The sequence below is a fragment of the Leguminivora glycinivorella genome, chromosome 1 (genome assembly GCF_023078275.1).
Source record: "Leguminivora glycinivorella isolate SPB_JAAS2020 chromosome 1, LegGlyc_1.1, whole genome shotgun sequence".
Taxonomy (NCBI): Eukaryota; Metazoa; Arthropoda; class Insecta; order Lepidoptera; family Tortricidae; genus Leguminivora; species Leguminivora glycinivorella.
Genome location: NC_062971.1, coordinates 12,847,539 through 12,863,740, shown reverse-complemented (window position 1 = coordinate 12,863,740; position 16,202 = coordinate 12,847,539). Strand labels below are relative to the sequence as shown.

Below are 16,202 nucleotides of genomic sequence, written 5' to 3'. Positions count from 1 at the left end.
AACAAAACATCCTTATTTAAACGTGTTCTATATGATTTATCAATATTAACATAGGTTATATTGGTAAAAAAATCATCGTAAATTTATTAAGTCTCTGGCGCCTTAGTAAATACTATGGGAAAATTCGCAACTTCGTACTGCTCTAACTCCTAAATAAGTAGGTTTTTCAAACAACTTCATTCTATAAAAGATGCTTATTTTAATGCAATCTTTCATGTTTTTAAATTACAAACACTCAAAAATAATAAACACGGGCGCGCCATCTGTCGCAGCTGTGGTGCTTTACTCAGGCCACACGCTACAACCATACCGAGCGCATCGATCAGCCGCTTAGTTCCTACGCGCGCCAATAGATGGCGCTTAAGCTCTATTGGGAAACGGGACAATGACGTCATCTTTTTCGTGCATGCTGCCCGTAGTAACGAGTTATTAGACGTTATCACGTCAAAAACTATTGACGGTTTTACGTACAACTTACTTAAACTATCACCCTTGATTTTTTTCGAACTATTTAAAAATCAGTCAGCGCGGAATTTAATCAGAATCTGACGATTTCATATGGAATGGCCCTACTACGTTGTATGCTCCTAGTGAGTATTATATTCTTTGGTTGTATGAGTATGACTCTAACAAATGTCTGTAGAGACCCTTAAACTAGTAGTAATGGTAGTAAATTGATTTTAAGACTTGCAACATTTCAGAAGAATTTCATCTATCTCTTTCTCTCAAACGCATTCCTTCAAAAAGAACGAAATCGGGTGGTGGTGGTGAGTAATCTTTGCTTTGATAAAAATCGTTACTAACGCTTTTTCTCGGTACTATATTTCTATCATTCCTAAATTTGTATTTTTGGTGAACTGTTTTAAATATATTTTTATCGTGCCAACTACTCTTAGGTAAGTTGTTTGATTATTTTTCGTATTTGCTAACCATCTGCATAAAACGTTGATATATCAGTCCGTTATTTTTCAAGATTTCGTAAAGGTCAATGCGCTCGGTTGCCGTAGGTGGGTGGTTTTATGCTGTCTAATATGGTTATAAGGGTTATTTCCTAAATATATCCTGTTAATATCGAGCATTTCTAGTGCCCGGTAGTCGTAACGGACTGCGAGGCATGGCGCGCTCGAACAAAGAGGACACCGTTAGTAGTCCCGCATGACCGGCTGTCTCTGTGATAGATTGATGAACTACAGTTATGTGTATAAAATTACATTATAATTGCTAACTTTCACCATTATGTTCTTTATTGGCTCGCAAGATACATGCATAGAATGTGTGGTATGGCCGTGTGGTCATGTCATGCTCGTGTCGTGTCGTATTTTACTAATAACAACTTTCCTGTTTTGTTCTTTCTATTGATGTTAGAATTGAATTAAGTTTATTACGTTTATAATTTACCACTGGTATTATGTTTTTATCAAGTTCAGTTCTTCTGTTTAAAAAAAAGTTGGGGTGTACTAGTAATCTCAGGGCCTGTATAAAGAACCTAATTTTCTTACACCCATAATCAAATTAATATTGTCAGACCAATCTTAAGTTTACATCACTATGTTGTGTTTGATAATAATGAATTTTATAGATAACAGGAATCCTCAAGTTATCTTTTAATAAATGGATGATAGTCGCTATTAGCAATGGATTTATAAAGGCCGGCTCAAGCAGTGGATAAAGAAGATAAAAACGTTATTGAAAGTCAGATCAAATAACAACTCAGTCCTTCAATTTCTGCTGTATAATTTGTCAGATAAAAACATATTCATTTATGATTTTTCTGTATTCAAAAGGTCTGGAATCTCTGCACTCTAGGTTGACCTAAACTGATAAAATAAATATACCTACATATTGTGTTGTTTGACATTTTGTCTGATTATCGTAAGGGTCAATAAACTTTCAGTTGTAACACTTTACTTACATGTATTATTAAATAAAAAGGAATAGCGAAAGAATTCTTCTATATTTCCTAAACTAAAGGTTTCCTAAATGTATAAGGTAATTAGATTCTTGCACCTATTAAATGTATAAAGTTAGTTTCCTTGTATGATATTTATTAAGTAAATTACACCACCTCTAACCATTGTTCACGCATAGAAAAAATAAAAAATTGTTGGTGTTTTAAACTTTATCCCATCACAATATTTTATTGGATCACAAAGGGCTTACCTACTGTAATGTGTAATAACAGTAATAACTTGGTTGTTGTAACAAGCCATTCAGTAGCATTCTGATTAATTATTAAAGTGCAGCTTAAGGGGTGCAATGGGTTTTTCCATAATTTGAATTGGGGTTTTACCCAAAACTTTTAGGTTCATAATCAGGAATAATTTTGTGATCTTACATACTTTATAGATAAATACTTATTAAGTTGTCATAAAATAATTTGTAGATATTTCCAATATCGGGAAGCACATTGCCACATTTGGATTTTTTAAATGTTATAATAGTATTTTATCTCCTTCCGATTAAAATTATACTGGGGGGGGGGGGGGGTCATGACCCCCATCACCATACAAATACAAAACCACATACCAATAGACCACGTGCCCCCCCCCCCTGCACGAAGCTGGATCCGCGCTTGATATGACCCTGTTTAAACAGTGTCCAGGGTAGGGCATGACCCCGAATGTTACCTATATTAAAACCCACGTATGGCGTTTATCAGTCTAATATTCCTGCTTAATGTCGTCTAATTGAGCTATAAAATCTGCCCCCAACTGCGCACGCAATCTACCCATATTGCGAACAAATAGGTACAGTATAGGTATATCGTTAGGTTGCCCATATTAGCAAACAGATCGAGCATTATTATTCCAATGTATTTCCTTACGGTATGCATTACCTTGTGGACCTTGTGGTTGGACTTATGTGGACTGTCGTATCGATACATTCCATTCCATAATTGAGTCATATATGTACTTTAGTTACTTATGTCTTATGAAGATAGGTATTTTTACATCTAGCTTAAGTACAGTAAGTAGAATGTTTCCTGATATGATTAATCGTCCAGGTCTTAGGCCAAACGATAACAAACTACAATAGATAGTTACTTTAAGGATACGGTTAGATTCCAGACATATCTACCGCGAGTACCGCGACATGACATGCTATGTCGAAAACATGTGTCCGTCAGGATGGCGTGGATCATTGTCTTGGATTAAGTATAATTATATAAAACTTTATAATATCAATATCTGGGCAACCGAGCTTCGCTCGGTTCTGTTTCGTATTTTTGACATGTGTCGCCATCTAGTTCAAAAATGAATAGTACCTACATCGAGCGAAAGAATTCTCAGCCTTAACAACACAACTACTCCACACGAGATGGCGCGCATTTCGCCACAAAAACTCAAATAGTGTATTTTCTATTCGTTTTAGCCTTGACCTGTGTCGCCATCTAGTGTTTGCAATAAATAGTACTTACATCGACCGAAAGAATTCTGTCTTAACAGTACAACTACTGCACACGAGATGGCGCGCGAAGAAAAACGCATGAAAACTCGAAAATTCGCGTTTTCCGGGACCTAAGGATAAGTTAGACCGATTTTTCTGAGATCGTCAGTGTAAATAAATATATATATAAATAAATAAATAAATATACAAGAATTGCTCGTTTAAAAGTATAAGATATGTATGTATAATTCATATGACGCGATGAATGAAAGTCATGTAACGGGAAAGGTATTACGAATGAATGTCGAAGGAAGTAACGGGAGAGGAAAACCGAGGAAAAGGTGTATGGACTGTGTGAGAGATTATATGAAACAGAAACAAGTGAATTATGAGATGACGGGCGATAGAGAGGTATAAATAAATAAATATTATAGGACATTCTTAGTATTCTTACACAGATTGACTGAGGTCCACGGTAAGCTCAAGAAGGCTTGTGTTGTGGGTACTCAGACAACGATATGGAAGAAAACATGCTGCGCTGACCCCAAATGACTGGGATAAGGGCAGGCGAATAATGATGTATAAACGTATGACTATGGTCATTGGTAATATACAAGTGTGTGAGTAGTTGCACATGTATTTGCGTCACATACCTATTGAGATTGAGACTTCATGTGGTTTCGTAGAACAACTAACTAAAAACTATTTCGGTTGACTAGGCCGGCAAGGATTGAATATTTATTTGCAAATCGTAAAGCATATCGAATGAACTAGGTATAACAAACCTTATCGTCTTAGTCACAAAGCGCAATAAAAACAACATTCGTTTTTACGTCACTTTGAATTAGTCATAGGCGTTATAGCTAATCATCTACTGTAATGAGAAAAGTGACTGTCTGATTTGAATCAGTGAATTGATATCCATGTCATATATAAGAAAAAAACTATCTTACTTAGAGCACAGTATAATAAAGAGTACTACGTACAGTATGGCCACTCCCGCTCCCCGCTGAAAGTGCCGCCCACCCCCTCTCGTTTACCTCACAGTTACCGCCTGTCAAAAAGTCGAACAGTCGACCTGTCATATTATGTCACTCATACAAGCATAGTACGCGTTCACCTACACGAGCTTAGACTGTGTGCTAGGAACGCGCCTCTTTCATATATTTGATCGCCAGTGACCGAGGTGTGCTTTGAGGTTAATCATGATCAATATTAGCTAGGACCTGAATATGTACCTACAGAGTTGTTATTAAAGATTGTCATAAGATGATAAACTTGCCGTGAGAATTTATACGGTTCTCAGTATTATTATTTTTCAATTCTGAGAACACTTACGTGAGGTACCAGCAAGAATCTTATATACATACTGGATGTTGCACGCCGAACATTACTTTGAAGCCAGAAAATTTGACCTTGAATTACGTCACGCCGGTCTTGCATCTCTTTCTTTAGGGTGTCCATGATTAAGCATACATTAGGGATATCCCGCGGAATTTGACGTATTACATCTCTCGACACAGGCTTAAAACCTTTGAACCTCCGTTTTGACAATATTCTCAGCTTGATATGATATTGATATGTGTTAAAATGTCAAATATTAATATTAGCGCCATCTATCTGAGCGTACCTACCCCAAAGGTGTATCGCCATCTAGCTCACCGTACCTTTTTCTGTATGGTTTTGAGGTACGTTTTTTCTTAGACTTTATCTGTCTATACGGAGTTACATAAGTATATTTGTCTTTTACTAACTGACACCTGTGTTTATTAAAGCATGCAATGGAATATATATTTTAGTGTTTTGGTCACTTTAAACCATCACAATAATATTTTGGTAGTAACTACTGGGAAAACTAATCCCAGTAGCTATCAACCCCCGGTGTGGTAATTAACAATGTGGGGGAAATCCCAGTAGTTAGGACAGGTAAAAACTTGGTGGTAACTAGTGGGAATAGCCACAAAAATATAAGGGAAGTATTTGTCAATGGGGAAATAATGAAATACTAGGACGTTTTAAAACAGTATCTTTATTTTTAAGCGCCGCCCCAAATCTCAAGGAAGGTGGTTCTCAATTCGTACGTATTTCAATTCTCTTCGCATGTATATATGTATCTCAATTTAATGTTTATGCCACGATATATCCGTCGTTACTGGACTGATTTTTAAAATTTTTTTCTGTGTCATAATCTTCAGGCTTAAAGTGCAAATCTGCAAATTGTCGAACGCTCTGAAACATTTCCTTTTATCGGTACAATCGACAGCCAACAGCCAATGCTGCCTCCTTCCTTCATCTTTTGGAACACTGAAAAGTTTAATATTATTCATGTTAATTGTAAAGACATAAATTATATAAAGTTGGTATTATTATACTGTGATATGAACTATGAACATAGAAACCGTACCAAGTTGATAGATTTAGCTCCATTCAATAAGAGTAAATACCATGCAAGAAAAAAGATTGGTCACCCTAGTCGTAAAACCACACATAGCTTATTTTTCTTTAAAGGTCATATTTATCGTTCTAAACCTATTCGTGGGAATTTTGATATAATTTGAGACAATGAAAACAATATAATGATAAGAACTAACCAAGATTACAAGCAAAATAGAAGAAAATTTATTGCCAGTGAGGTTTATGAACATTTTGGTAAAATAAGTACTTACTTGTGAAATTTTACGTCGGATTTCGGTTTCCATTTACTTCCACAATGGTTCACTATGCAATACATAGCTCAGAACTTAAGTAAATCGTCGAAAAACGTTTATTTTGCAAAATAAATCTCTGAATCGGTGAATGAATTTTGACAATTCTGACATATCGGGCATATTTTTTTATTATTAGTGTTCCCATAGTACGCAGGAGGTAAATACCGGAGAAATAAGGTTTTTGATTGAGTTTTTTTTTTGTATAATACAAAGAAAAGTAAGTCAATTTGATTGAAGAATGTTTTATACGTTTTTTTTATTAACTTATCTGGCAATACATCACAGTGTTGGAATGAGATAGAACATAGGAGTAAAGGTGAATGAACCTGGCTTCAACTCATTCGTCGGCACGCACTATCCAGAGATATATATAAAATTCTTGGGTACCAGCGTACCATTCTAATAAAACAAATGTAGGTACCTATTGGTGATTGGTGATATCTTCCGGAGGACAGAGTAGGTACATTCAACATAAGAATTTTCAAACAGACAAACAGGCATGAGTATGTATATCAGTATTATTAATAAGCATTGGGAACTACGCAAGTAAAAAATATGTTCTATTCAAATATATTCCGTTATAGCAAGTAATACAATGCACCCATTATTCCTTGAGATATGGCGACGCAATTATCATGATAATGAATGTGCTTTCTGTTCCGATATTAATTCATGTTAATTCAAACGATGCCGTCGCATAGTTTCACCATTATCAGCACATGTTTTCAAACGCCGGCCTGCCAAGAAGGCACAAGCATGTCTGGGTACTTACTTAGTACCTACATGTCTAGTACCACTTATGTGACTTATGCTAAAACAAGCATGTTTGGGTACTTAGTACCTACATGTCTACACTTATGTGACTTATGCTAAAAGAATTAGGAGGAAGATTTATTTAAAATACTATTGAACAACGGGCTTTTTTAATCAATTAACCATACCCGTGACATTAATTAAGAGGCCAGATGCCTTAATTGTTGGTCTTTGAGGGCTTAATAGGTACGTCTAATTAAGATACTAGCCGATTTAGCTAGGTAGATATTGAGTTCATTTATTCAATTTAGAACCCCCAGCCCCCAGGGGTCCATTTCTAGAAAATACAAGTTACAATTTACAAGTGTTTGTCAATATCTAATATGACAAGGTGGAAAGAGACTTCCGCTTGTAACTTTCAGTTTTGAGAAATGGACCCCTGGTATTTTTTGCACTGAGACTTACTGAAATATTGTTTTGGGTGTCAGTTAGTGTGCCAATGGGACGAAAACTATTGAGAACAAACACAAAAATACGCTGGATCGATATAAGAGCCATTATATTGTAATAATCGTAACCTGGTCACTATAATGACAAGTACGTACAACAAAATCAAAACTGTTTTATTTTCATCATGATAGAAATATCACAAAGGCATTGCTTTAACACTTTCATTGCTAGGCCAAAATCAAAGTCCTTCGCTGAATGCTGGCGTAAATACAAACATATGTATAAGACTCCCCCGTGGAGTCCAATCGCACACACTCAACGAACTCAATGAATAAACAACGCCGCACGCTGAGAACTCCGCTGTGGAGTTCATTTATTTCTATGCCGTATGCTAGCGACTCCTCTAGGGAGTCCAGTGCCCTGTTTATGAAATATTACAAGTCTACAAGTTCACAAGTTACACGTTACAAGAAAAATTTCACAAGTACGTGTAAATCATGTTCATCAAAAAAAACCTACAAGGATTGTAAAATTACACACTTGTAAATTTTTACTTGTAATTCTTGTGATTCTAAAGTCAAATTAATGTACCGCCACCATGTTCTTTCCCCGCCATGTCACTTTTTTTTGTTTTTAAATGGTTGTGGACTAGTTAAATACATGGCTGAATAGTATAACGTCTGTGCCTAACATATAAAAAAAAATACGAATTCCCTTTTCCCACGTGTAACATACGAAATTTTCCGGCACATGGCCATTAAAATTTTTGACATAGTCACGTATGAGCTAATTGATATCATCATCATCCTCCTTGCGTTATCCCGGCGTTTGCCGTGGCTCATGGAGGCTGGGGTCCGCTATGACAACTAATCCCAAGATTTGGCGTAGGCACTAGTTTTTACTAAAGTGACTGCCATCTGACCTTCCAACCTGAACTAGACCTTATTGGAATTAGTGAGCTTATTGATATTTATAATTCGACAAATGCTATTCGTTAGAAGCGGAATTTTAAAATGATATTTTCACATCACTCAAGGGAAAGGCTACTTTTTTCTCTGTGAGGAGGGAGCAATGTTGCACTTTTCGTTCAAGGACTTCATGTTGTCAGTATATAATATTAACAAAATTTCCACCTTTTGTTAACACTTGAATCCCTCGCTATGCTCAGGATTCAATTTACGCTCTTGCTGTAAATAATTATGTAATTTGGCTCCCTAACATAATCTACTATATTTTTTATTGTATGAACATGACTATTATAAATCTGGTTCCGTGGCCACTCGAATCATTTAGCCACATTTTGAAATAAAATCTAATTAAAAACACCTACCAACCGACACTTGTGAACTTGTAATACGGAAAAGAGGGTCTCCGGACACTAAGGTTTTTGCGTCATTTTTTACAAGTTGTAACTTACAAGTAATATTTTGATAAACAAAATCACGAATAAACGTGTAAAAATATACTTGTAAAATTAAAAACGTCACTTGTAACTTGTAGTCTACAAGTGAAGTTTTGATAAACACTTTCTTGTAATAATGAATAATTTTACAGGCAAAATGCTTGTAATACAAGGCTTGTAAGTTTTGATAAACAGGGCACAGGGCTGTCACAAAGGACAAAATTCGCCATGCATGCATTTAGTTTGCAAAGTGAACATAAAAAATAAAATCCCACGGTAAGGAAAATAAGGCTTGTGTTATGGGTACCAGGCGGCGATGTATATAATACGTATAAACATCCATCCATCCGTTTCATAAAGTTACAATTTACAATGTCACTGTTTGCGTCTCTTTCTATCCAATGTGTTAGATAGAGAAGGAAACAGCGAAATTGCAAATTATAACTTTATAAAACGCGACCCTGTACGTACATTCAGTTAGGTCTCCCCTGCCGACCTCTGGCGGTCGGTTTGTTTGTTCAGATGTTTTAGTACCTAATAAATATTCTTTGTAAACCATTTGTAGTCTTCGCTTTCAATAGCCGGGTTCAAAAATGTTGTTATAATTAATAATTATTGGCATAAAGACCACATGTATCTAGACCCAAGCGCACTTCAGTCCAGGTAAACCCCGGGTTCGCAGCCGGCGGATAAGACAATACAAAAGATAGATAAGAAGTAATAAACAACTTTGCGACGGCTAAGTGCATTATGATTATAAGTACTTTATTTTGCAAAGGACTTTCGTCTTTATTATATGGGCACGAAGTTAACAAATTCAATTACTATTCGTTGGGACCTAGTAAACTCGTAATTTATTTTAGCCAAAAACACCATGAGCGCGACTACAAATGGTTCTGGAATCTGTCGATTCTATCTGAATTCGTGGTTCATCCGAGTTTTAAAGTAACGACGGTCGCCTAAAACCTTACTATTGCATGTTTAAATATACTTAACTAAAAACGTATGTTACTGATATAAATTTAATTACTAGACTAGATCATTATTTCAGCGTCCCTGCAGGGCGGTTCCATTGCTTAGTCGCTGCCTGTATGTGTAAAATAAATAAACCCCACACAGAGACTATATGCTCGTATTTTTAAGATTAAGAAAATATCGGTCGATTCATTCATTTCAGTAATGTTTAAAAAATATTAAAAAAAAATTAAAGGCACTGGTCCCACGGCGAGCTAGCAAACTATGAGCTATCGGCTATTTGTGCGACAAAAGATAGTCGCTCCCGTGTAAATAAAAGTGTGTGTGTGTGGATTGAGTGAGCACCTTCCGAAAATAAAAGAAAATATGCTGATCATTTAGTAAAAGTTCTAAAACAATTGTAAAACGAATCTCTGAATTTGTAAAAAGATAAATCAAAAGATACAGCCATTAACATGTGCTCACTCAGTTCTCACAAACTACCAACGAAAACAGTGAATATATTCATTTAACATATAATATTTATATACTAACATTTAGTAAAAAATAGGCCAACCTACCTCTATAAATATTAGATCACCTAGTGACGTATTAAATTTTTTACAAATAGTTTCTTATGCTCACTCAATCCACACACTTTTGAAAAGCCGAATTTTGATGAAAAACATAAGATTTAGACCGCTATTATATGTGTATAGTTTAGTAAAAGTGAAATGGGAATTTGTAAAATACAAAACGAACCACTAACGTGTCAGGTTTTTTTATAATAAATTTTTGTAAGTGCTCACTCAGTCCACACGTTTTGAGAAAGTTAAAAATGTAAATATCTTACGATTTGTAGCACCTAAGACACTCGAAAGTACTTCAACATTTAGTAAAAATTTTTACTAAATATCCACCATCTAATATTTTATATTCGTTGTCTGGTTTTAAAGATATTCAGACATAACTTTTCTCATACAAATGTATCAAGTAGGGTGACCACACTATGTCGGCTCCTGATTTTCCCCACCTTCCCATTGTCATATTGAGATTGGGGAGTTTCGTTCAATTTTGATAATAGTTCACCGGATTTGTAAGTGGGAGCGAGAAAAGAATAACTATTTCTCGCTCCCACTTACAAATCCGGTACGCTCATCTGTTAGCGCGATTAGATTACCAGGTTCTGGTTTCTTACTAGTGAAGTATTATATTCTTTGTTTCTTACCAATTATCATTCATGTCCTTTTTAATGCATGCATGTCGATATGGTTATTATCCTGACGTCGATAAAAATTACACAATACACATCATCACTAGGCCAAGAACATAACCTAAAAACAGTTTGCAGATGGATAATTAATATGGTATTAGTTTAATATTATCAAAATTGAACGAACGAAACTCCCCAATCTCAATATGACAATGGGAAGGTGGGGAAAATCAGGAGCCGACATAGTGTAGTCACCCTACTTGATACATTTGTATGAGAAAAGTTATGTCTGAATATCTTTAAAACCCGACAACGAATATAAAATATTAGATGGTGGATATTTAGTAAAAATTTTTACTAAATGTTGAAGTACTTTCGAGTGTCTTAGGTGCTACAAATCGTAAGATATTTACATTTTTAACTTTCTCAAAACGTGTGGACTGAGTGAGCACTTACAAAAATTTATTATAAAAAAACCTGACACGTTAGTGGTTCGTTTTGTATTTTACAAATTCCCATTTCACTTTTACTAAACTATACACATATAATAGCGGTCTAAATCTTATGTTTTTCATCAAAATTCGGCTTTTCAAAAGTGTGTGGATTGAGTGAGCATAAGAAACTATTTGTAAAAAATTTAATACGTCACTAGGTGATCTAATATTTATAGAGGTAGGTTGGCCTATTTTTTACTAAATGTTAGTATATAAATATTATATGTTAAATGAATATATTCACTGTTTTCGTTGGTAGTTTGTGAGAACTGAGTGAGCACATGTTAATGGCTGTATCTTTTGATTTATCTTTTTACAAATTCAGAGATTCGTTTTACAATTGTTTTAGAACTTTTACTAAATGATCAGCATATTTTTTTTTATTTTCGGAAGGTGCTCACTCAATCCACACACACACAATAAAAGTGACAGATGTATTATAGCTGAGCTATTGACTATTTTATAGTTCATCTCTTTCTTTTGTTTACACGGCAACGACTATCTTTTGTCGCATAAATAGCCGATAGCTCATCGCTTTACTAGCTAGTGGTGGGTGGGACCAGTGCCTAAGAGAATAAAAAACGAGGTAAAGTGACAGCCCTGAAATATCGTAAGTTTCGTAAGAACTCGCTAGAGAAGTCGGATAGCATGGCGTTTAGTCATCTATAATTATATAGTACGAACTCCTCTCGGGAGTCGTGTCGCATGTGGACAAAGTTTAAGAGAACTCCACGGTGGAGTTCTTAGCAATGAAAGTGTTAAGCGCGGACCTAATTGTTCTAAACTAAATGATACCTTTAAAACAGTTTATCAGTAAACATACAAACAAAACTGGATTACAAGATACAAGATTAGACAGTTTTACGGCTTCTCCTCGTATTGTCATAAACTAGATCTCAACCGTGACGGGTGCGTCATTAAACCTTTTATTACGTGCTTAAATGTAACTGTACTTAGGTTTGTGCATTAGGCTAAGATTTTATTGTAGCAAGTTCATTGCTACATCCATTGTTCTTAGCATGGAGAGATGATCTGAAATTAATTAAGTATATGTGACGCTCATATTGCGCTCGTTTATAATATAAATGAACGAGAAATGTATTTTTGCAGCCTTCGATGTGCAAAATATTAGGCGCTTGTTTGCCTATTGGTCTTAGTTTTTATTGTTACTAATTATTTTATTAGTAACCCCCTTATTCATAAACGTTTAATAAAGTTGAGCAATACTATTTTTTATTCATAAAACGCAATTTCCCTTCCAGATACACATATCTGAATAATACACAATGACTTCAGTCCCGTTCAACGTTGGCCTCGGTGACGACACCCGCTCGTCCAGCAGGGTGCTCCGTCCCCCGGGCGGCGGGCACACTGACATTTTCGGAGGGGACCCAGAGCCCCCGCGCGGCCGTCGCCAGAACCCAGCCGCTGCGTACGCAACATGTAAGTGTATTATTATATATTACGACCATTTAATTGTATGTAATAAACTAGCTGTAGCGACCCAAACCCCTGCTGGCTTCGTAGTTCGCCAGGCACAGGAAGTAAAGAATAAAACCGGCCAAGAGCGTGTCGGGCCACGCTCAGTGTAGGGTTCCGTAGTTTCCGTATTTTTCTCAAAACCTACTGAACCTATCAAGTTCAAAACAATTTTCCTAGAAAGTCTTTATAAAATTCTACTTTTGTGATTTTTTTTCATATTTTTTAAACATATGGTTCAAAAGTTAGGGGGGGGGACGCACTTTTTTTTCCATATTAATATTATCAAAAAACGATCTTAGGAAACCCTTATTCATTTTTAAATACCTATCCAACAATATATCACACGTTGGGGTTGGAATGAAAAAATATATCAGGACGGACGGACGGACAGACAGACAGACAGACATGGCGAAACTATAAGGGTTCCTAGTTGACTACGGATTACGGAACCATAAAAATGAATAGGTACCTATAGCAAGTTATCTCTAAAGCGCAACACACATCGAGCGCGGGCGCGGGACCTAGCAGGCGGGCGCGTTTTTCAAACCCTTCACACAGAGCGCGGGCACGGCGGGCGTGGCGGGCCCGACGCGGGTTCTCACTGCCATCGATCATTGGCAGTCTGCACCAAGATGTCAGAAGATACGGACACAGACGAGGAATTATTGTTTCTGCTTGTTTTGAGGAATAAAGTTCGCAAAAGAGAAAAAAATCCGGGTTCACGAAATTAATAAGAAACCATAATTAAAAATTAATAAGTCCTACCATAGACTGTGTAGAGAACTGGAAACATTTGAACATAGATTTTTTAAATATTTTCACATGTCAAAGCCAGCCTTTGAAGAATAGATACATGAAACATTGAGTGCAAAAATATACAAACAGGATACAACAACGTACAATCACGCCTGTTTCCCATAAAGGGGTAGGCAGAGCACATGAAACTGCTAAAGTTACAGTGCCACTCTCGGCAAATAAGTGGTTGAAAGAAAACTAAATTGTGACATTTCAGTGATAGGTTGCCAGCCTCTCGCCTACGCCACAATTTACCCCATATCCCACAGTCGCCTTCTACGACACCCACGGGAAGAAAAGGGGGTGGTGAAATTCTTAACCCGTCACCACACGGATACAAATACAAACAAACAAAACAACAGGACACAAATTTTCACACGAAACAGGATACAAATTTTGTAAATAAATACAAACGTCATGAAATGCACGCGCTCGCCCGACCCGCGCACGCCCGCTGTGTGTGAGCTTATACGCAAACCAAGGAATTACGAAAAAAGCTACCGCCCGTTACCCGCCTCACCCGCTATCTGTCTGTGTCGCGGGCGCGGGCGGGCGCGTGTGGCTGATACACGCACCCGCCCGCGCTGTGTGTGTGGATGTACATTTTAAACTGGCTAACACAACGCGCGGCGGGCCCGCAGACGCACGCACCCGCCCGCGGCCGCGCTCGGTGTGTGTTGCGCTTAAAAGATAGACATAACATACTTATACCATCACGGACTTTATTGTAGACCAATAAAAGAGAAACTATTCCACCATACATTGTTTTGTTGTTTTGTAAGCCCATATGGCACCGTATTCAATTAAATCTCATAATGTAACGTATACAAAGCCTAAATCTTCCTCAAAATTCTAAAGAACCACTTAACCTATAGGCATAAATTAAATATAAGATCTAATTATATTCTTATATAATTATAATTTATGCTATAGGTAAAAACCTCACAAAAATTCGTTCAGTACCTAGTTCTTAACTTTATAAAGTTTATTTATGGCGAATATACTCTTGTCACAGAGTTTTAAAATTGATCAAAGACGCATTAAAGGCATCTTTTCTAAGTGTAAAGTCTGAGTGCACGCTCATATTGGACGTGTAGCGGGGCGGGGCGCGTGGCGTGCATGTCAAACAATTGAAGCTATGAGCTAGCAAGTGTCCCTGAGTCCACGCTGCATAGATTCTACAGTCACCGGCATAAATATGGTACGATTTCTGTTCCTTGTCATATTAACGTCTGTTTGAAAGTCGTACGAAATTGTCAAACCATTAAATGCGACAAGGTACAGAAATCATCACTTTATGCCGGTGACTGCATGCACGCTCGTCCGCCCCGCCGCACGCCTCGCCGGCGCCGAACGCTCCGCACTCCGAGCGTCCACTCAGGCTTACATCAAAAACTTTAAGGGTCCCCCCCACATCTAGCGCCTCGCGAGCGTAGCGTCGGGCCAACTGTATGGAAAAAAGCCTGACGCAGCGTCTTTTTCCATACAGTTGGCCCGACGCTACGCTCGCGAGAATGCTAGGGCATTTGAACATTACATTGATTTTGAAAATGGACTTTTTCCAGCTCTCGGCGAACATCAGCCACAGAACGGCAACGCCCCGGCCCAGAACGGGCAGGAGGCGGCGCCCCCGGCCCCGCAGGCGCAGGCGGAGGCGCCGGCGGCCGAGCCCGCGAAGCCGGAGCCGGTGAAGGCGGCCGCGCCCGCGCCCGCGCCGGCCCAGGAGCCCCCGAAGCGCGTGCGCGTGCCGCCCGGCGGCTTCTCTTCCGGCCTCTGGTAAACTGGACACCCCAAAGCTCGGTTTCGCGGCGTTAACCTATTTTCGCCGGGACCGGTGATACTAATTTTTTCTAATTAGCCTATTTGTCAAACGTGCCTTTGTTACGAAAAGCTAAGATTTTCGGTTGTTTTGTTTGGAGTGGAGAGTCGTTCTGGTCCCGTGTTAGTTTTCTTAGCGTATTCGCTTATAGTGAGCCGGTGTTGCATTGGTACTTGTTTAATCCTCGCAGAATGAAATTTGTATTTACTGGACATGTAACTTTCGGTACTAGTATTATTTTAGGAGATTATTCATTATAATATATTTAACCTTTGCATTTGAGCTTTTGTAGAAGCGAAACTTTGCTAGCCAACTCTCTATTAGATTAACTCGTCACAAAATTTTTGATAATTTTAACTTTATTGGCCAAAAATGTATTTGTAATGTTTACACCGGGCTCTGTACCATAATAAAATTATAAACTTTATAAACTTTGAAAAAAAAAGCTCTTTAAAAACATTCCCTAATTCTTACAAAGATGACAAGTCTGATCTTTCTGAGTCTGAGCTTGGTATGGAGCCTCTCGTTGTTTCTCTATTTAGTGTTGTATGAAATCTTTAAGGTTTAGGAGCTTGTGTTGGCTCTGACTGACTTGTGCCTCCACGTTGACATAATGTTGTACTTAAAGGTTACGATCATTTGCATTTAGTTTTATTAATGATGGCCTGCGGCAAAGAATGCGATTATGTATATTGATAATTATAATTGTATTTTTATATAAATTAAAACACCATTAAAACACATT

The 16,202-nt window shown here is 37.3% G+C and overlaps 1 protein-coding gene across 2 annotated transcripts; it reads left to right on the top strand.

Moving 5' to 3' along the window:
- Positions 1-638: 638 nt before the first annotated feature.
- On the top strand, positions 639-16,200 carry LOC125225594 (skin secretory protein xP2-like). 2 transcript variants are annotated; one of them, XM_048129373.1, is made up of 3 exons: positions 639-767; positions 12,624-12,804; positions 15,204-16,200. In XM_048129373.1, the coding sequence occupies exons 2-3, from the start codon at positions 12,648-12,650 to the stop codon at positions 15,416-15,418; spliced, it is 372 nt and encodes a 123-aa protein (XP_047985330.1). In that variant the 5' UTR covers positions 639-767; positions 12,624-12,647; the 3' UTR covers positions 15,419-16,200. The 2 variants fall into 2 exon arrangements, with proteins under 2 accessions (XP_047985330.1, XP_047985339.1); XM_048129382.1 differs by having other exon boundaries at positions 762-896.
- The last annotated feature ends 2 nt before the right edge of the window (positions 16,201-16,202 follow it).

What these genes read in the sequence shown, in the direction of transcription:
- LOC125225594 (XM_048129373.1), top strand. Translation starts at nt 12,648, where the DNA reads ATGACTTCAGTCCCGTTCAACGTTGGCCTCGGTGACGACACCCGCTCG. An exon ending in AGCCGCTGCGTACGCAACAT is followed by an intron (nt 12,805 to 15,203) that starts GTAAGTGTATTA and finishes GACTTTTTCCAG; the next exon opens with CTCTCGGCGAACATCAGCCA.